Source organism: Lycorma delicatula, chromosome 3, assembly GCF_047948215.1.
Source record: "Lycorma delicatula isolate Av1 chromosome 3, ASM4794821v1, whole genome shotgun sequence".
In the NCBI taxonomy this organism is placed as follows: Eukaryota; Metazoa; Arthropoda; class Insecta; order Hemiptera; family Fulgoridae; genus Lycorma; species Lycorma delicatula.
This window is the reverse complement of record NC_134457.1, coordinates 149,053,715-149,076,651: the sequence shown is the minus strand read 5'-3', so window position 1 is coordinate 149,076,651 and position 22,937 is coordinate 149,053,715. Positions and strand designations below refer to the sequence as shown.

Genomic DNA, 22,937 nt, shown 5'->3' with positions numbered 1-22,937 from the left:
TACAGTTGACAACTGGTTTGTTTTCGACGCAAATGTTCTTTCAAGCAATATATAATGTCAAAGCCTGGAAGATATAGAATAAAAATTTGGGCTGCAGCTGACATCATGACATCCTACCACAGCAACCTTCAGGTTTGCACTAGAAAATCTACTGATAGTAAAGTTGAAATAAACTAAGGCTTTCACGTTTTTTCAGACCTTGTAAAGCCATTTCATGATGTTTGGAGAAGTATAAAGATAAATAATTCTTTCACAAGTGAACAAGTGGCTAATTATTTATTGACACAAAATCTGATGAAACTTTGCACACTCCACAAAAATATGCCAGATACACCGCAACTAAAATTACTTTCTCGACCCATAGAATCATTCATAGTTCACGAAAGATGTAGCCATGGTGTCATATATTCACAAAAAAAAAAAAATAATAATAAGATAGTACACCTATTATCAAGCCAACGTGATGATGATAAAGTGTCCTCAGAACACCAAAATAAACCATTTATGATCTTGGACTATAATGCAACAAAGGGCTGTATAGGCAATGCCGATAAAAACATAAGAGAATAGTCTTGTGCTAGAAAAACACTTTGTTGCCCTTACAGACTTTTTATGAAAGTATAGATTCATTTTCATTTTCATGATAGATACAGCTGTCCTAAATGCATAGATTCTTTACAGAAAAAATTGGGATTAAAAGAAAAATAATTCTACTCATCGTTGTAATCTTTTATTAGAATTGGAAAACGAATTTGCAGACAGAAATATGGAAACTGAAATATAAAAACCACCACGTGCATGCCATACAAACACTAAAAGATTGTGGAATAATAATATATGAATGAAAGGAAAGTGATCCTCAACAATCAAGTGGAACAAGAAAACGTGCTCAATATAATAAATACCCTAGGAAAAATGACAAAAAAGTAAACACTATGTGTACTCATTATAAGAACTTTATCTATCAGTTATATAGTACAACAGTTTTGAAAATTAATTATGTACTTATAGTTTTAAAACAAATATGATTTATATCAAACTAGGAAAATGAAATCATTTAAATAGGAATTAAATCATTTTGCTAGTAAAATTATTTATTTTTGAAAAGTATATATTTTTAATAAAAATAAATGTATCTAAATATTACCAAATTATTATTTTTTAAAAACCAGGTAGGTATGCCTAAATACAAACATTTTAATGGGGTCCCTGCAGGATACCCACATGGGTAATTTACATTAATTCATTAGCATGGGTGTTTAAGGGTTAAATATGTCAGTTATAGAATTGTAATTATAATTAAAATGACAATTAGAAAGTCTCTTCATTTTGTTTTTGAAAGAAAACCTTAAAAATTTACCCCCAAGGTTTAACAAAAATAATTTAAAAAACTGAATATATAATAAATTAAACCTCCTTAAAAATAACATTGTGTGCACATGCGTGCATGCGAGAGTGTGTTTGAGGGGGAGTGAGTGAATACAGACTGAAAGATTATAAAATTAATAAGCTTGGAACAGGTATCCGCAATGTATGTAAACAAACTAATGAGAACAAATTTAACCTCAGATTCTATTTTTTAGATTTGGGTACACGACATGTAATTTTACAGAACTGTTCAGCAAGTTTTATAACCATACAGATCACAGACAACATTTTCATTTATAATTTTCTGTTACTATTCACAGCATATTGCAAATTACTATTGCAGTATAATAGCAAACACCTTCTAATTTTCTTCACCAATTTAAACAAAACTTCAATACATTCATGCTAAACCTCTTAACAAAGAAACTCATGCACACATATATATAAAGAACCACATATATAAAAGAAGGGGAAAAAATAGCTTAACTAGGCATCAACTCGCAGTTACCAGAATGAAGAAATAAATGTCTATACAGCTACATTCAACATAAATATTAATATGAGAATTTGTTTTTTGTTAGAAGAGAATGCGCTGTTTTTATTATAGTAAAAGAGATTTTAAAAATCTTACCAGGTAAATCAGATGGTATTGCAACTCCTAATAAAAACTGACTTACAACGCCTCTTCTTCGACCTTCACCATAATATCCACCAATTATTAATAAATCCAAATCTGACATAGCCCCTTCTGTGTACTGAAAAAAATACTTATTTTTAATCGATGAATAAAAATATTAAATGAGTTTATATTTTAATTCTCTGATTACAAAATACATAGTACCAGCTTGAATTTATCTTTTTATACTTGCTTAATGCTCTTTACTTAACTTTATTAATGCTCTTTACTTAAGGGAAAATTTACACATCATTTATAAATTCATTCTCAAAAACATAAAATATTATATTTTAATTATATTTATACCAAAATTACTCTTTCTGTATGACAATAAAATGAAAAATAAAAAATATAATAACCAAAAGCTTCTTCTAAGATAGTAAAATGTGGTTCAAAATATACATTGTATTTGCTCAATTTTTTGAGTACGTGTTAATTTTCTCATTACAATATTTGCACTACATAGATTTTAAAAATAAGTTATTTAACTTCTTATTTATTTATAATAGTGTTAAGAAAAGTTTTATACATTTTAACAAAAAAGATAAGATGAATGAAAAGATTAAAAACATACCTATCTTGCCAAAAATCAAACCCAATTCCACAATAGTTCTTAATTGTTCTAACAACTAAAGCATTTCCACTACACTAACTGGCTGACAGGTTGTGTAGTTTATTTACATGACAAATCTCCTTACACAACACTACTTACTATTTAGATAGCCACTTTTACTTCATAAATAAATTTTGCTGCACAAACTATAACTCAAATATGAGGTGTGATCAAAAAATATCCAACTGTTGCTCATAAAAACAAAAACAATTAACCTATTTAGTTCAATGAATTGTCTCAATAGCTACTTTCCTGAAGCTGTGGTTTTTTGGGTTGAACAGCATCTTTAGCCGATGAAGAACATACCGTGATGTAACATGCATTGATAATTCAAAAAGACTGTCAACATGACCTTCATGCTGTCATGAAAATTCATTACGACAACATTCCAGCCTGTGCATCACAACTTATCCAAGGATTCTCAGCAAAATACAGGATCGAATAACTTCAGCAGGCTTCACATAGAAGATTTCAGAAGGCTTCAGACTTCACACATTGGCTCCTGCAATTTTTCACTATTTACTAAACTTAAAATTCTGTTTAAAGAAATGAAGTTTGAAGACAGAGAAGAGACCAAAAGAAATGCAAGAAGATGAAATTGTACTGCTCACTAAAGATGACTATGAAAAATGCTTCCAACAATAAACATCACCGAGATAAATGTGTTCATCAAAAGGAGCCTACTCTGAAGGGAACAACTCAGTGAACTGAATAGATTAAGTATTTTTGTCTTTGGGCCTAGGTTGTATACGTTTTGATCAATCATATAATGACAAACATAATTACTAAAAAATCATAATTCAACAATTAAATAACAATTACTACAGAAAACATGTAATAATACTTATACACAAACATTCTCTCATTAAATACAACTATAAGAATGCATAACAAACTTGAAATTTTAGTAAACAATAACATTATTTATTACACATACGATGATGATGGCATCTACACCATTTTTACGTTCAAATTAGTTAAAAATATCTAATATGGGCACCACATGACTTCCTGTGCGCTTATTAAATTAAATATACACATTTTTTTTAAATGAAAAGTACATAAAATTTTATTTCATTAATAACTTCTGATACTTTTTCTTTTTTTTCCTGTTATTGAATTATCGTAAAATGTTTTTTACAATTAGATGTTAATAATTATTAATAAATCAATATATTTAAATTAAAAAAACAGTTAAAAAAGATAGTTAAAAAAAATGAGATGAAGTCTGATTCAAACCAATGTGCCTTCCCATTCTAAGATCCAAATATTTCATTAATTAATTTTTATTTGGCTATAACTCTGGAGCCAATGAAAATAAGTACTACTTATGATATATTGTTGAAAAGCTCTCAATGAGGGCTTTTGAAAATCAAAAATCCAAAACATTTGGACTAAAGCATATATTAATCAAAGGGTTCTCAGAAAAATATAGGATCAAACAACTTCAGCAGGCTTCAGATATAAAAGATTTCAGAAGGCTTCAGACTTCACACATGGTTCCCTGCAATTTTTCACTCTTTACCAAACTTAGTATTTGGATTTTGGGCTTTTTGGACACTTTTTGTCCAGTCGATCCCAATCAAAAAGGGAGTTGCACAACTAGATGTTACAACAGTCCTAAATCCAAAATTTCAACATCCTATGGCTAATCGTTTTTGAGTTGTACGAGGTACAGACGTCACGCCGAATCTAGTCAAAATGGATTCAGCGATGGTCAAAATGGATATTTCAGTTGAAATCTGAAATTTTTTGTGATCACAATGGTTCAATTACTTTGTACAAGGAAGTAAAAACTGACAGCAACATCAGTTACATAATTGGGATTAAGTTAATTTCCTGAAAGTGTAACACTACTACAGTTAACATCAATCAGTATTAATATTCTTAATAAAATATAAAATAATGTAAAAAAAAAATTAATTTAATTTATACTAATTTTGGATCAATTCTTGACTCCTTGATTTGAATAACTTATGACCTCCCAGATGAATAGATCAAAAATGTAAAAATTACTTAAGAGATGTGTCAGGAATCTTGATGGGTGTTCAAACAGCTCAAAATCAAGATCTTAAGACCAAAAGGATATTTTAAATAGCACTTAACTGAAGAACTTAACTGATTGCAAATTTTCCATGCCTCTTTGCATTAAAATTTCAGCTATAACTCAGCTCTCATAGTGATTCATAATACAGATCATATTAAACATGTTACCTTGGACTGGTGATAGTATTTTTTATTTTCTACACTCCAAATTTTTAACACCTTTCTTCATTTACTTTCTCTAAACCTTCTTTACTTTTCTGCTTTCTTTCTCTACCACGAGAGAGTATCATCCTTCATCTCAGTTTCAAATTAGCTAGTATATTACTTACACTGCAAGATCTTTAACAACTCTTTCAGAGAGTGAGTTAACAAACAATCTGAGATCATAGTTTTACGTTTTTGATTGGTCACTGATCTATCAAAGCATGATTTATTTTAGCAAGTCTTGGATATTTTACTAAATAAATTGTATTGATTTTACTACCAAATAAGGTAAATGTCATAACAAAAAAAAAGTTTTACTACCCCTGAGATGATCTGAAATTTTTGTACTTTCTAAATTTAAAATGTACAAAGTAGATTATTAAGTTTTACTTTAAATTAACAAGTTATGTCTCATTAATATGAAGCAGATCACAAATCACAAAATAAAATCTTATCTTTTTGAAAAAAATAAAATTTTGGGATTTTCATTAAACTTTTGTTTTACTTGCTTTTTCATTCTCATTTTAACTATTAAAGCAATAATAATGACCACTACTAGTTTGGTATCCAGCTTTAAACATAACTGTAAGCAGTTATTCATTTCATCTTCAGCTATTTTAGACTTCAGCTAATTACAGCTCTATAGTTTGTTACTGAAATATCATTGACTATCATTCAAAATAATGAACTACATTTCATCAATAGTTATTATCCAAGTCAAAAATTATTTTTTTTATCTTCATTTAATCCATGAGTATTATGCATACCTTTTTTTCAAAAAATTTAATGATTTGAGTGGGTAATTACAAGAATAGAATAGAATTACAAGTTCTTAGTTGTGGCTCATTCATTTCAATTTCACCTGAGCAGTTTAGTTAACAGCTTTGACATTGATACTGGTCTGTGCAGTGGAATGTCTAGGTCTGCCTCAACAGAGTAACTACCATTAAACACTGACAATTATAGCTGTAATCATTAAGGTAATTAATTTATTTAATTGCACTTAAGACAAATACCATTTCATAAAAGCTTTTTAATTTAAATTGACCTAATCAAGAAATAAAGAAAGATTGAACTAAATTACTAATGATTACTAAGCTACTTACAAATTTACAGCATAATAAAATATTACCTCTGGTTTAATTTTATACCAGCCACCTTTTCGCACATTGGGTTTATACACAGATTCTAGTTGTTTTAAAACTATTCCTTCGTCTCTATTATCTATAGCATCATTCAATAGTTTCATGACCTCTTTGCTATAAATAAAATTTAAGAGAATAAATTATATTTGTACAAAAATAATGTTAATAGATAAAATATGTATTAAATTTTACAGCATTTTATCCATTAAAACAACTGTCTTTATAAAGTGAATAATTTTTGCTAATAATAAACATTAACTTTTTTTCTGTATAAGTTTCATATACAAAATATATATAAACAAAGTACAACAATATGTTCCAAGACTGAGACCATTAAAAAAACACAATAAATAAAATATATTTAGTATAGCCTTCATTTAGCAAGTCCCCAACTACCACTTTACGATCTGATTTGCAAGCACAAATTCATAATGAATGATATTTTTGGCATCAAAAATTACAATCAGCACTTATAATTTTTAAAATCTCACTTTCTGAGCATTGTTTTTTCTGACCCAGCCAAGATGCACTTTGAAATTATATTGTTGTTGAAGTTTACATGAAGCACCAACTTTCATCACCCATTATAATCCAGTTCAAAAGTTTATTAAAATCATCATTAACCACTTTAATTAATTCACCCCCCAATGAAGCACTTTGACAAGTTTATTCCTGCATAAACAAACAAGAAATAAACTTGCATACACGTTTTCTTTTTAAAATCCTTGACTAAAATGTTGTTAACTGTATATCTATTAATCACTATCTTCCAATTTTTCAACTCTTGAAGTTTAGCTTTTGGCCAAAAGGTTTTAAATCAGTCTTGTCAATTTTTGTACTCAGAAAGTTGAAAAATGGCCTGCACATATATTTTCTCTACAAACTATCATCCTTCTCTATGTCACTGAAATACAGTTGTTTTGAATAAATGTACTTCACTCTTTGTAATTTTCAACGTTTCAAATGTTTTGGCATGATTCTTGGGTTTGTCAGAAAATTGTGACCAATAATGAAATACAAAAGACTGAGTCATAACAATAAAAAAGTGGAGTTTTAAAGGTTAGCCTAAAAGTAAAGAGAGAATATTATAATAGATGCTCATAAAATATATTTTCTACATTTTCAAAAAATAAAACAATAACAGGAGCTATAACCTCATGGATTTGTTCACTAGCAGGCAAATTATCTGAACACAGGGAATTTTTTGTTTATTTCTATGTTGTGGCTACACTGATTGGCTAAACCCATTTTTTAAGTTGTCAGTATAATATGAGGTTATTGTTATTTGATTATTTAGCAATTTTAATGTTATAAATAGTGTTTTGTGAACATCTATTTTATTTTTTATCACAAAATCATATTTTTATATTTTTTGTCCTGCGAGTCTTGAATATATAATACTGGATATAACTCTAAGAAAGCATACAAAAATTGTTTCTCTTTCTGAGTATACCAGTATGATTGTGATGTTAGTCTAGGTACAGTGCATGCTATTTAAACAAACTGATCCCTTTTAACCTCAAAGGAAAGACTAATATGGCTATAAAAGAAAAACTACTCCAACACAGGATCAGTGAGAAAAATGAACTTAATCCAAAATTATCTGCTGTGGACTTAAATCGAGAATTAGCAGGCAGTGGAACAGATTTACACATGACAAATGTGAGGTGCAGACTTCTTACACCTGGGTGGAAAGCTAGTCGGCCAGCTAAAAAGCAGCTTTTAACACCAGCAATGTGCAAAAAAGAATCTTGTGAGCCAAAGCACATGCTAAAAAAGGATTAGATGAAAATGCATCACCGGTTCATATCCAACAATCAGTTAAACATCCTCAGAAAAAAAATGTTTTGGAGTTGTTTTAGATTTGAAGGGCGCCATGTTCATGACTTCCAGAATATGGTATGTTGAAAAGTGATATATTAAGATTCTGAAGGAAAGGGTTGAGACAACTTTAAAAAAAAACCCAAAAATCAATGGAGTGTTCCAACAAAATGTGGTGCCATGCCATACTGCCAAAAAAGTGGAAAAAGATTTTAAAGAACAAAATATTAGTGTTCCATGGCCAGGCAACTTCCCAGAATTTCCGGCATGAATCAAAAACAACTCTCAAAAATGAATTGTACTACAAAAATTGACCTCATTACAGCAATAATATAGGTACGGTTTCATGATGAAGAAATCAAAAAAATGTGTGGTAAACTTGTTGAATTGATGCCAAATTATGTATGAGAAATAATTAAGAATAAGGAAGGAAATATTAATTATACATATATTATTATTCATTATTAGTATTCATAAATTGTACAGGTATGATTTTTATTCTAAATAAAGTTACATTTTATTAAATCTGTTCAACATCTGTTTAGATTAATTTTCACACTGATGTACAAATAAATTTTCAAGACCGATTCTAATAAAAATCAAATTTACCCACCCTAAATTGAATTTAATTGAAACATACTGGCAGTATACATATATCTACAAATTATCTTCCTAATACACCAAATTTTCTAAGAAATTTTTAACTACCAAACATTAGATAAAACCAAAAGTAGATTCCCAAAATAAAAATAAATACAAATTATCAGATTAAAATTAAATACTTTTTAATTATGGATTTAAAAAATAAGTAACATGAACTTCAGTCTCTATATATAGAAACAAGATAAAATGTTCCATCCTGACAGAATCCAACAATGTACCTATTTGAATTTAATAAAAGATTTAAAAAATTGCTAAAATAAAAAATAAAATTTACTCAAAATTCAAGAAATTTCTGTATTCCTAAATTTTCAAGTTTTATACTTCAGACTATCAAAAAAACACAGTGCAACCTAGATTTATGGAATCTGTACAAACAAAAACCATACTGAAGTTATGTAGATCAAATGATACAATGAACTAACCCTAACATGAATACTGTTCAAAATACTGACTTAACTGAAAAGAAAAATCTTTAACATAAGTACATCTATGAAAAGACAAAGTTAGAACGTAAGTTTTGATTGTTATATATATTAAAAAAAAACTATAAAACCAGCTATTTCTCCAAGTATTTTATAGCTGAAACAAATTGAAGTATCCAAAATTAAGTCCAGTGTTGATCAAACTCAACCACTCTACCTGAATTCAACAAAATGAAAAAAAGAATTACAAATATAAAAATAGACATAGTAAATTCTGGTACTTATTAATGCCACCACAGCTACAGCTTTATTTAAAAACAAAGTAGTCAATCGGATTTCGGTGGAAAATGGGCCGATATAGAGTTTAACATAGATTTGTCTTACAGTCTCTTTATTAATTTTAATAAATGGTTATTTATATTTATTTATTTTATAAATATAATTTAACCAAACTTAACCTAAGCTCGCTTCACTCGCTAACCTTCAATAATTAACAGGAGTGTTTTGATTATTTAAATAATAAATAATTGCAATAATTACTGAATTAATTAAATAAATACTCAAAAAATTATGGTGTTAATTAGTCAAGGTTAGCGAGCGAAGCAAGCGTAGGTTAAGTTTGGTTAAATTATATTTATAAAATAAAAAAATAAAAATAATCATTTATTAAAATTAATAAAGAGACTGTTCATTTTCCACCGAAATCCGATTGACTACTTTGTTTTTAAATAAAGCTGTAGCTGCGGTGGCGTTAATACGTAAGTACCTAAATTCTTTGACAATCAATCTTCATACATGAAATACATACAAGCAAGAAAGTTTGATTTTACATGATAAAAACAAACCACATATACATAGATCTTCAATACTAAAGCAGTGCTGAAAAACCCTGCCTAAGTGATGCCTAAAAATGTTAGGGTTTTAATATAAAAATATTAGGTTCACTGCATTCTATTGCCATCTATTTTTGGCAAATGATTCTTATAATCAACACTTAAAAATATATTAAAATGTATAGATCTATATACATGCTGGTCATCTTCCTTAGCTTATCCCTTGGTAATACATTCAACCAATTGGAATTAAAAATTAACTACACATAGTTACTAAAAATTATGCTTTTGGCGGATAATAAAAACTTTTAAAAAAACACTCAAAAATGCTCAGTATTTTTGCCATGCCTATTCTATCTCTTTCAACTACTTTGAAAGAGACAGAAGGTAAATCTAAGTAGGCTATCTAACAAATTTTATTTATTCTTAGTTTTAAGAATATTTTAATAATACCTTACAATCACGTAAAATACTTGATCTTTACATAAGGTAAAATAGTTAATTATAATTTAATAATTAAAAACTAGAATACTAGTCTTAAATTTTAAATGCAATAACTAATTAAGAAAAACATATAAATACCTTGTATTTACTTCTGTACTTTTTGTTATAACAAAAACACCTTCTAAAGGAGTGAAAACAGTACTTAATATACTCTGTCTTTCTTTAAGCATTTTATTTGTAAGAACAGAACCATTTAGATACAATATATCAAATGCACAGAAGCAAGGCTGATGATCACTCCCAATACGTAATGATTTTACATCAATGTTTTGACCTATTAAAAAGATAAGTTTTGTTGTTTTCATTTATTGTTTTGAAATTTTTTTTTCAAAATAATTGATACATAATGCAATATTCAATCAATGAAAAAAATAAATACTTTTTTAAATTAAAATAATTATTTTTTTAGCACTCATTAAAAGAAAATAGTAGAAGAGGAAAATTTACAAGTAATATTGTACAGCATTAGTATTATTCTGAGCAGCATTTGCTGCTACTCAAAATAATCACAATTAAAATTGTGATGGAGAGTTCAAATTACTTAATAACAAGTGTTTCAAAAAGGACACAACCTAAGATTAGAAGTCACATATAGGTAAATTTTATTTCTCCCTGCATGTCAGTTGGCAAAACTGTACTCAAGATTAACAGTTTGTAACAGTAGAAATGTCCATATATGAACTAGTGCTATACCAGTAAAAATTCATCTCTATTGTGTTTAGGATGTCAATTTCAAAGGACAAACTTGTCATTATTTATTTAGACTTATTGCACGTATAAATCTTATGAACATGTGAAAGACAAGTTTCGGATAAACTATAACATAAGCAGAAGATTAGTATATTTTACCATTAAATTCAAAAATAGAAAAATGTTTTAGTAGTAAAATTTAAATAAAATATATATAAATATTCACAAGGGTGAATAAAATATAAAACAGAATTTTTGTTGTCCCTGATGCACGATTAATAGAGGGGCATGGCTTCTCAGTGTTGTAAATAGGGATGCGTGGAGGGAATCCCACTCTTAGAAAACCAGCTCACTACTTTTTCCTAGTCAGTATCACAATGTTAGAGCATGAGGTATCATCACGCATTGTGCAATGTATTATTATTAAATTTCTCACAGCAGAGGGTGTAAAACCACCCAAAATTTTGAGAAGACTTCAGGCTCAATTCAGGGACAACACACTTAAAAAGACTCAAGTGCATGATTGGCATAAGCAGTTCTCGGAAGGATGAGAACCAGTTGTAAATGAAGGTCACCAACGTCACCCAAGGACAAGTGCTATTGCTGAAAACGATCTCATAGTTTGTCACCTAACAATTGCAGAAATTGCTTCTGAGATCAGAATACGCTATGGTAATGCTCAGGCAATCATTATTGGCGATCTTGGATTTAAAAAAGTGGTAGCACAATGGGTTCCTCGTCTTCTCACCGAAGATCAGAAGTTCTATCAGCTAGAAGTGTGCCAGCGGTAGTTGAGTCATTATCAAGCTGAAGGAGAAATTTTTTTTGCATTGAATCATGACCTGCAATGAAACTTGGGTGCATCATTAAACCCAGAATCAATTCAGGCAAGTATGTTGTGGCGAAAAAAGGGAGAAACTGTACCCATTAAAGCCAAAGCTCGACTGTCAGCTGGAAAGGTTCAGGCCACATTATATTTTGATTTCAAAGGAGTTTTGCATGTTGATTTTCTCCATGAACATTGTACAGTAAATTCTACATACTACTGCCAACTTTTAGACAAATTAAAACTCACATACTGTCAAAAAGGATGTCAATTTCCAATTCGAGACATCATTCTGCTTCTTTACAACGCTCGGCCCCATACTGTGACTCAAACTAAAGAAAAAATTGCATCCTTATTCTGGATTATACTGCAGTACCCTCCATACAGTCTGGACTAATCATACTGCGATTATAATTTGCTTAGCTCACTAAAAAAGCACTTGGAGGGCAGAAATTTGAAGACGATGCTGCTGTTGAAACATTCTAGTGCAATTGGTTGATGCCAAGCCCACCTTCATTTTACTATAGTAGGATCAAAGAGCTACCTATCTGCTAGGGAAAATGTGTTTCCAAAAAAGGAAATTATGTAGAAAAATAATATTGTGAGTACGTATTTTTATTATCCTTCAATAAATTATAAAACAAAAATTCAGGTTTATATTTGATTTTTTTGTATTCATAGGGCATAATGTTTAAGATCAGACTTTGTAACTTTCATCAAAATAATAACTTTATCAAAAGTAGAATTGAGCCTTAACAAGGTGCACCTGGATTTACCCACAACAAATAGGAGAAATTTGTCTGGTCAAGTGAATCTAAACAAACTTCACAGCTTCATTTATTACAAAACGACAACTAATTAGATCACACCTAGAGTTGTAACTCAAGACCTAGTCCCACCACAAGTGACCCCTTGATAGTCAACCATGAAAAGTCTTTTAAGGAATACTTCATCAGCCGAACCAAGTAACACCAGAGTTCAGAGAAGGCAGCATGCGGATATAGTGGGCTGGAGGCATTGGAATGCCTCAACACTTCACACATAACAAGAAAAATACAAAGTCCAAAATCAAATCAAAGAAAATCACCTACATTTCCACACAGAATGTAAAGTAGCTCATTTAGACTAGTAAACTAAAAATAATAACTGACCTAACAGACCAACTCAAAATTTTCATTACAGGTCTGCAGGAAATAATAACTCCGACCAGGGCACCATGGAATCAAAAGGATACAGGCTCTTCAAAGGTATACCCAGGAAGAGAGTGATAAAAAATGTCCCATAGTTTGGAACAGGCTTTTTAGGTACCCTCAGAATAATAACTCCATACAAGAATTCAAGTTACAATCCCCAAGAATCTTAACGCTCAACCTAAAAATATCTAATAAAATCTATATTATAACAAATGCCCATGCACCCAGTAATAATAAAAATAACTCTCCAAAAGATCATAAAGAAAGGAAAAGGTTCTGTGAATTACTCAACCTGACTATAAATAATATCCCCAAAAACCATGTTAAACAATTAATCTGAGATTTCAATGCTCAACTAAGCAGAGAATGAAGATACCATGACATCATCGGAAAATGGCCCACCCAAAAGAAAACAAACAAAAATGTACATAGACTTGTCGATCTCTGCAGAAACTACAACCTAATTTCACAATTCACATATTTCAAGAGAAAACTTCAAAAACTCAAAACCTGGAAACACCCCGACAACACAAAAGGAGAATGGCAAGTAGACCATGTCTTCATGGACAAACACCACAAGGAGATCTACAATGTAAAAGTCCTCCTAGGAAGAGACAGGCTCAGATCACTATGCGGTCAAAATTAAAATTAAATTTACTCCCCAAAGAAAGCAACAAAACCAAGCCCTTAAGACTAAAAGAAAAATAGACCATAACCAACTAATCAAGAACGAAAATTACCAAAAAGCAACTGAAAAAATAACAACACTGATAAACTCGAAAATCTAGTCAACAACCTTCAACAAATCGCAGAAGAATTAACCCCAATAAAATCCCATGAAAAACATCAATAGTGGTACAGCGAATGTGACAAAACAGTGGAGAAAAGACATCATGGCTTTTTCACCAATCCCAAAAATCAGAAACATCCTTCCAAAATCTAGTAAAACAAAGAAAAGAAACCACCCAAATCCTAAGAAGAATAAAAAGATAACACCATAAAGACACACTGAGGTCAATAGAAGAAGAGTTTAATGAAATGCAGTCGAGAGACTACAACAAAACCTTTAAAAATCAGCTCCAAAAATAAGAAACCCCAACCCTACTAATAAAGAATGAAAACAGTAAACTGGCCCTTAACAATAAAAACAATGCGGAAATCCTAGCTAAATATTTTAACAACCTCATAAATTGTGAGGAACCAGAACTCCTAAATTTCAACACCAACACCAAAGTAACAACACTACCAAAAATTTCAATCCCGTCCCCACAATAAAAGAAGTCTACTAAGTACTGGGTGAGATGAAAAATTACAAAGCAGCAGCAGAAGATCAGACTTTTGTAGAGAACTGGAAACATGCAGGAAGATAATTAAAAGTGCCCTTCATCAACAGCTTGTCAACATCTGGATCAAAGAAGAACTACCAGAACACTGGACAACAGCTTTCATCCACCCGCTACCCAAAAAAAGGGGGACAAAACAGACCCTAACAATTACAGGGGAATCTCACTCCCAGACACAACATACAAAATTCTTTCAAGAATCATTCTCAACAGGATCGATTCACAACTCGATAAAGAACTAGGAAAATATCAGGGAGGTTTCAGACCCTGAAGGAACTGTCCAGACCAGATCAATCTCAAGCTAATAATGGATACAACAGGAAAAGTAACAGAGACATGGTGATAACATTTGTAAATTTCAAGAAAACTTATGACTGCATCTACAGAGAATCCCTAATAAAAATTCTATGACACCTCAGACTAGATACCAAATTAATAAACATGTTAAAACTGACTCTCACAAATACTAAATCGAAGGTAAAATTCCTCTTATACAATGCATAAAATGAGACTAGCATCCTTTAGAAGTATCTTAAGGATGCAAGATTCAAGACTACTTTAACAGTTAGTACAGTACAATCTCAACTCAAAAAACATCAAGACAAGATGCAGATGGATCAGAGAAATCTAAAGGAAATTGGCCTTACACTAGAAGACACCACAGATAAAATAAAAATTAAAGAAGAAAATAAAAAACAAAAACACTCGCTTCACATTCACAAGAAAAAACTCACAACACAAACATTTTCAACACTAGAAAGGACACAAAGATTAGAATGTATGTAAAAGTACTGGGAGGGCCACAAGGCTCAAACAGTCCCATCAAAGAAACTTGGATAATGGACTGACGAAAGTGATCCTATGTGGTCATAAAAGATAATAATAATAACAATACATATTCATAACCAAAAAGCTGATTATATTTCTGACAACATAAACTTAAATTTTAAGCTAAATACAATTCCAATATTGCTAAAAATGGTTTTTACTAACCATAAGATTAAGTTTAAAATACTCAGATAAAATTTCAGGTGATTTACTTTTAAACAATTAAATCCAACAAAACTGTGTTTGAATAACATTAAATTACTGATAAATGTAAATAGAGTATTTCTAATGAAAATAGAATTAACCCCCAAAAAAATTCTTTATTAATAAATAACAGTAATATTTTTTAATAATTGTAAAAAGTTAGAAAATCTTTTTTTTAGCATATAGAATATCTCTACACATTTTACAATAGCACAGAAAACCTTATCAATAAAACAAAAGAAAATAAAACTAAATAATTGACTTAAATTATCATAAATAGTGAGACAACATATTCCAATAAAAGAAACAAAAGAGTACAAAAAAGCATAATAGGCAAGTTACATACAATAGCACACAATAACTAAGAAAGATAATACAATAGTTAAAATATAAATTATTTACATCATTTTTAAAAATGCAAATTAATAATATTTCATAATTAATAATAAACTATAAAGGAGAGACTTCTGTACACAAAGAATATACTCTGTATTTAAAAAAATTATGCAGTCAGCATAAATGAGATCATTTTAAAATCTTACTTATTTATCTCATAGTTTTGGTACCAGGTGGGCTATATGAAACTGGTCTCAACCATCTTAGACATACTGAGTGAGAAAATGATATCTTTGTTACACATGCATATTAGTTGAAGTCACTGACTCACTCATAAGCATTCAGCCTTCCCCTCCCATTCAATGAATCTATAGTGTCTGTGTATCATGTAATATTCAATTAAACAGCGTGTTTTCATTGTGGAGGAATATGTTTGCACAACTTCAATAAATTTGATTCATGAAAGGTTTCAAGAGCCATACCCAAGTAATAATGTTCCTGCAAAATCAATAATTCAAAATTTAGTGAAAAAGTGGCAACAACCAGCTTGTTACTGATGTGAAGAGAGTGAAACAACTGACTGTTTGAACTCTAGAAGTTATCATTGATATAGCTAATTATGATGGGAAGGAGTTCTCACAAGTTAACATAATGATAACCTAACAAACAGGAGTTTCTCAAACATTGTGTCTGCATATACTTCACTGTTTACAAATGAAAGTCGATTGTGTGAGTACTGTGCATGAATTAAAACAACATAAGAGTAAACAAGTAAATTACTGCCAGGGGTTCTTACAGAATATTAATGAAGGATTCCTTGATCCTTTTCTCTTCATTTCAACAGATGAAGTGTGGTTCCATTTATCAGGCTACATTAATTCTCAGAACACATGGTATTGGGCTACACAAAACACAAATGAAACCCATCAAAACCACTCCATAATTTAAAAATTGGTGTTTGGTGTGCAATTTTAGAAGCCGGATCATCGGTTCAACATTGTTTGAGAAGACTGTTAATACAGAAGTCTAGTTACGACTGTATGAAGAATTTACACACAACTTGACTTCAGAAGAACTTTCTTATGGGTACTTCCAGCAAGACGAAGCAACTAGCCATACTTCCGGTTTCTCATACAAGTCATCAAGATTTCACAAGGATAGAATAATCAGTAAAAACTTGTGGCAACCCTAACTAACTTTCAGACTTATCATCGTGAGATTTTTACCTCTGAGCCTATCTGAAAGGGACAGTCTACAAGAACAAGCAACAAACGTTGGAGGAATTGGAAGACAACATATAAAAGATTGCCTGGATTCTAGTTGGAGAATTTTGCAGAAAGATTTTCTGAACATAATTTGCTGTGCTGAACTTTGTATAATAGCATTTTGAACAGAGATTTTAAAATTAAATTGCAACATTGTAAACATTTCTTTTTTCAAAAGCACTGTAATTGAGAATCAATAAATGTAAGTAAATTTAATAATACTTTTTGCTTCATTTTTAAATTTTTATTTTGTGGGTCCAGTTTTATTTGGCCCACCTTTAGTATAAGAAAACATATACTCTTACTCAACTGAGTAAATCTTGTATTACAGATAATTGTTTTTCTGTAAACATTTCAGATCAATTATCATGTAACTAGAAACAGAAATAAAATGAAATTTGCTGTGAGAAGCAAAAAATAAAATAAAATTCATTCGATATATTTTGACCAGTAATTATTTAAATTCAGACTAAAAATACTAAATATCTCAACAAAAAAAAATTTTTATACAACATAATAATACCTTTCGATGCAAAAAATTTATTTTTTTTATTCCAAGCCATAATTTCACCATCCAAAATAAAACTTCTGCATGTAGGATTAAGTAGTTTTACTAGATGAGGACTTAAAGAACCAATAGAACTACTACCTCCAAATGATTCAGTATACTCTATACAATTTCTAAGAGAGAACAAACAAATAGATTACATTAATTTTTAAAGATGATATTACTCTATTGCATTACCATACAAACAAAATAAAACCCTGGTTAACATGTTTCACACAAAAACAGTTATTCATGATTTACTTTCAGTGGTTTCAGTAAGCCATGCTTCACATGACCAGAAAATATTTTTTAAAATTCTACAATTAAATTAATATTAGACAATACACAAAATTCTTTCAAGAATCATCCTCAACAGGATCGATTCACAACTTGAGAAAGAACTAGGAGAATACCAGGGAGGTTTCAGACCCAGTAGGAGCTGTCCAGTCCAGATCAATCTCAAGCTAATAATGGATTACAACAGGAAAAGAAATAGAGACATGGTAATAACATTTGAAAATTTCAAGAAAACTTATACCTAATAATTTAAGTATAATTTAAAAGCCTTTTCTTTTTTCCTGTTTAGCCTCCGGTAACTACCGCTTAGCCTATGAACAGTTAACTTACTCAGCAGCTATTCACACAATTTTTTTTTTATGTTGTGAAGTACTAATAATCCACAAAATAGTGCAACATAACATCTTTGGATTGCACTGAAATATAATATTTCATCTATTTGGAGGGTTTCAAGCAAGAAAAACACTGAGAAACTCTGGAACCAAGTAAATTAAGGAACACAGCAACAGAAATTCATGGTTAAATTTGAACAAAATTGCCATTGTAATAATTTAAAACTTATTAAAATTTTAATTCTCATTAATAAAAAATTCAAATGTTTACTGTTTGATTAAAAACTGAATGTTTTATCACACGTCTGCATAATTTAACAAGCAATGGTAAACTTTGAAAATTTCCAATCCTCACTATTTTTCTTCAATTTTTAGTTTGTTCGAATTTCAAAATTTAGTTTCTATTTTTTTCAAAAATGTAATATCAGATATATAATAGTACAATAAAATCAGAGAAAAACTGGATTCTTTACTTTTTTTAGCTTTCTTCTTCAATCATTTTTCCACAGCACTGTGTATATCTGTACCTTTTGCTTTAAAATAATATAGGTTTGTGATATTTTAAAAAAAAAATCACAACAAAACACAGGCTGAAGTTGCTAAGGAAAAAAGACTGTAGTATACAATCAGCAGAAATGAAATTCTTAAGAATTCTTAGGAATTATCCTCTATTAATTCTGGGAGATCTTAAACTTGTAGCTATTATTAACAATGAAACTATGAGAATGCATGACAAGAGGGTACTAAATAAACTCTTTAATATAAGCCAGCTGGAAAAAGATATACGGACGTCCTAAGAAGAAATGATGGGAAAATCACACATGGTTTGTAAATTCTTTGGACTTTTGGATTAGTAAAGACTTACCTTATACCACATTACTACATTACCCATAGCCTATACTATCAATTGTAGTTGATGATAAATGATACAAAAATAGATTATAATTTATAACAGGAGAAGGAGGAGAAGGAGGAGGAGGAAATGTACGTAAAACTAAACCTATTGCATAAAAATCTAATTTTTAATTTTTTATGGGGTTACTTTGCACCATATGCATGTAAATTTACTTTCAAAGATAATATCCAATTTCTAATTTGGGCTACTGTCTTCTTTGCTGAAGTCAGGAAAATTCTTACTGATACTTTCACTCACACTAATTTGTATTCATGTAATACAAATACAATATCAATTATCTTTTAATGATTTACTACAAATTTCTATGAGGAAAAAAAATATATATATAATGCAAAAATAAAGACAAATCCATACATGAAACTGAAGTTAGTTTTTAAATCAACAGCTGTTATTTATTTTCAAAATATCATCACATATATAAAAATAGATATATAGTGATGCAAGTTCAGTCAGAACTAAAAATAACAAATAATACAATATAACATCAACCAATGGTTTTCAAAACATCTAGAATATAGATATTATTAAAAAAAATTGTCATTTTTTATCAGCACAATTTTGAAACCCACCTTATATGTCAAAAAAATTGACAATTCCATTTTCAGGGTTAAAGATTCAATATTTATAAAAAAAAATTACCTTGAGAAATACTTGAATTCACCATCTTTATAATGCATTTGAGACCTTTCACCATCCCATTTCAACTCAACCACGTGATGTTTTCCATGTAATTCTTTTTCTAATTTTTGTACATCACAGCGTTCAGCAAGCATTGGACGAAATGGGTCAAATAAACATACTTCTACTTCATGTAATCTTAACTTGGGATCATAAAGTTTATCACATATCTGAAAAAAATAAAACAAGAATAAAGATGATTCTTCTAATGGGAAAAAAATCAGACTAAAGGATTCTCAGCCCTTTCTCCAGAAGGAGAGCAAGAGGATACTAAATTCTTATCTTCAGTACTGAAGTATGATTGACTGATTGATTTATTGTATAAATCTTAGCTAACTATAATTCCCATTATTTTATTTTTAGCTGTCTCATTCTCATAAGACAGGTAATAAATAAATTGTAGTTGCAAGGGTAGGATGAAAAGTTCCAGGCCTGGATAAGTAAACAACATTTTTCTGGGTACATTTTGATTTATTTTTCAACCATTAAAGTCTGTACACTTATTAGCCCAGCAATCCACACACATTAGTATGTCAATTTATCCAACTCCTAAAAATAATCTACAGCCACATAAGAAACCATAGATGGTTATTTTAAGGAGATTCATTATTGGTCGAAAATCTCCTCCCTCCAAACCATTTTATAGGTCAGGAAACAAGTGACAGTCACTGGGAGCCAGAGCTGGAGAATATGGAGGGTGTTGAAGCAATTCAAACCATAATCTGATGATTTTTGTCGTTGCAATAACTAAAGTGTGAGCTGATGCATTGTCTTGATGGAAAACTTTTTTCCAAATGTGGTCGTTTTTCCTTAATTTCATCCTTGAGATGCTTTAAAAGAGTCACATAATATTCCCCATTTATTGTTTCACCCATTTTAAGATAATTAATGAAAATTATTCCACATGCATCCCAAAAAACAGATGCCATAACCTTTTCATAAAAAATTGTTTTCACTTTTTTTTGGAATAGGTTGTTCTTCTGCAACCCATTGTTTTTACTGCTGTTTTGTCTCAGGAGTGTAGTGATGAGCCCAAGTCTCATCAACCATCACAAATCGACATTAAAATTCCTCTGGATTGCACTGAAACAGCTCAAGACAATCGCTTGAAATGTTTTTTCTCTCCTGTTTATGATGACGCAGCACTCATCTAGCATATAGTTGTTCATGTCCAAATGTTTGTGTAAAATATTGCGCACACATTCTGTTGACATGCCTACAGACTCTGCTACATCGTTCACTATCACTCATCATTCTGCCAAAACAATTTTATGCCCTTTTTCTATCATTTCTGGCATAGTCACTTCAGAAGGGCATCCACTGTGTGGTTCATTGCTAGTGCATGTTCAACCTACTTTATACTCTGCGACCCAGTGTTTAACTGTTGTATTTGATGGAAAGGATATAATCTATAATCTATAATCTCTATAGTAAATTTTCTTTTAGGAAAAACAGATTCAATAAGATAACATAAAATAGAAAAATGTTTGCATATGAATACATGATTACATACGAATGATACATATGAAAAATTGACATATGAATGATTGGATTAGTGAAGAAAATCAATGTTGAAAATCACAAAACACATGAAATAACAGAATACAAAATACTTGAATGTAGCTCTTTAGCAGATGCAGACTATCTTTCAACATATAAAATAGTAGAATGATGCTTTAATGCAAACCTATTATCTTAAAACAAGTAGAAAAAAATTATAACTGTACCATGTACAAATTTTTATCAATGTTAATAGAACCACCAGTACTAAAGTATAGTAATCAAAATGAATAATCTAGGTTTAGTCTAACTTTAATTAGCAAAAACTCAAGAGTAACACTTCTGACAAACATATCACTGTTGGAAACTGCATGAAAAAAATCCAAACAGACCTGGTAAGAATAATTTAATAAAAAAAAATTAACAAATTAAATTATCAAATTAATTTAATAAAAATAAGATTAATGGAGTTACTGTGTAACTACCACGTCACTTATTAATCATTTTCACACTACTGAAGTGATTCCAAACACACTGAATTAGAATCTAAAGAAACTTGACATCAAGAACATGCTCATACAGTCTAATAAATACTCTTGCTGAATAATAAAATACATCATACGTACAAAGTTTGATAGCAATCAACTATTGGGTTGTAGTATGTGAACAGTTTTAAGTCATATAGTACTTGTGAAGTAGTTGAGTTCCAACAAACCAATAGATTTCTGACTAATGTAAAAATGTTGAACCAGAGTCAGTTTAAAAAAATCAGAGACATGGTATCAACATAACCATCATGCTACGACTGAATTATTTTAAATTGAATGTGAATGCTACCCATTTTTTTTGTTCAAAAAAAGTTAATGTCATCAAATAAGTAGGTTTAACGGTAATCTCTATTCATTCCTATTCTGTGTTAATAATTATTTTATTTTATTTATAATTACTTTATTTATATGGTCTGTGTAAACCCTATATAATAAGTACCAATAAACGCTACATTCCAAGTACCAATTAAATTTATTCTAGTTTCTTGTCTATCACAGATTTTACCTTCTACTACTAACCAAATCTATCTACCAATCTACTATCTACTATCTACCAAATTAACTTAACCTGGATGTGTTAAAATACAGCCTACTAACCTCATAACCTCTACAAGATTCCAACAAAAACTTCTCCAATCAGCTATTCAACACAAGTTATCCTCATTCAATACTTGATCAATGCTCCTAATTTTCAAGATCTTCCTGTAATATTAGATTTCAAATTCTTTTCCTCTGGGTTTTCTTTTGTTTCACTACCATACAGTACTCCAATCTAAACAATATTTTTAAGAATATCTTCATAATTCTAAGATCCATATTTGATACCAGCAAAGTTCTTTTTTCATGAAAGTTCTCCTTGACTCTTCAAGTCTGCATTTGATATCTACATTACTTGATCCTTCTTTGGTAACTATAAAAACTAAATAACAAATTTCCACAACTTCTGGTTATTAGTTCCTTATTATACTCCTTTCAGTCACATTTCATTAACTTTATTTTATTTATATTTAAAACTGAATTTTTCTCCAAGAAATGAATCAATGTCATTCAGAGTTTCTTCTAACTCAATCTTGGTTTCTCCCAAAGGAACACTACCACCATCAGTAAATCTCAAAACTTTTAGTTTTTCTTTTCAGACA

At 29.9% G+C, this 22,937-nt stretch overlaps 1 protein-coding gene across 3 annotated transcripts in view; it reads right to left on the bottom strand.

Moving 5' to 3' along the window:
- LOC142322107 (DNA ligase 4-like) overlaps positions 1–22,937 on the bottom strand; it is a 135,194-nt gene that overhangs the window by 77,649 nt on the left and 34,608 nt on the right. For all 3 annotated transcript variants that reach the window (XM_075360802.1, XM_075360801.1, XM_075360803.1), the window contains 5 exons: positions 19,712–19,920; positions 17,504–17,661; positions 10,374–10,569; positions 6,040–6,166; positions 2,000–2,123 (listed from right to left, as the gene is read on the bottom strand). In XM_075360802.1, the coding sequence (XP_075216917.1) occupies positions 2,000–2,123; positions 6,040–6,166; positions 10,374–10,569; positions 17,504–17,661; positions 19,712–19,920 (814 nt within the window). The remainder of the gene's footprint in view (positions 1–1,999; positions 2,124–6,039; positions 6,167–10,373; positions 10,570–17,503; positions 17,662–19,711; positions 19,921–22,937) is intronic.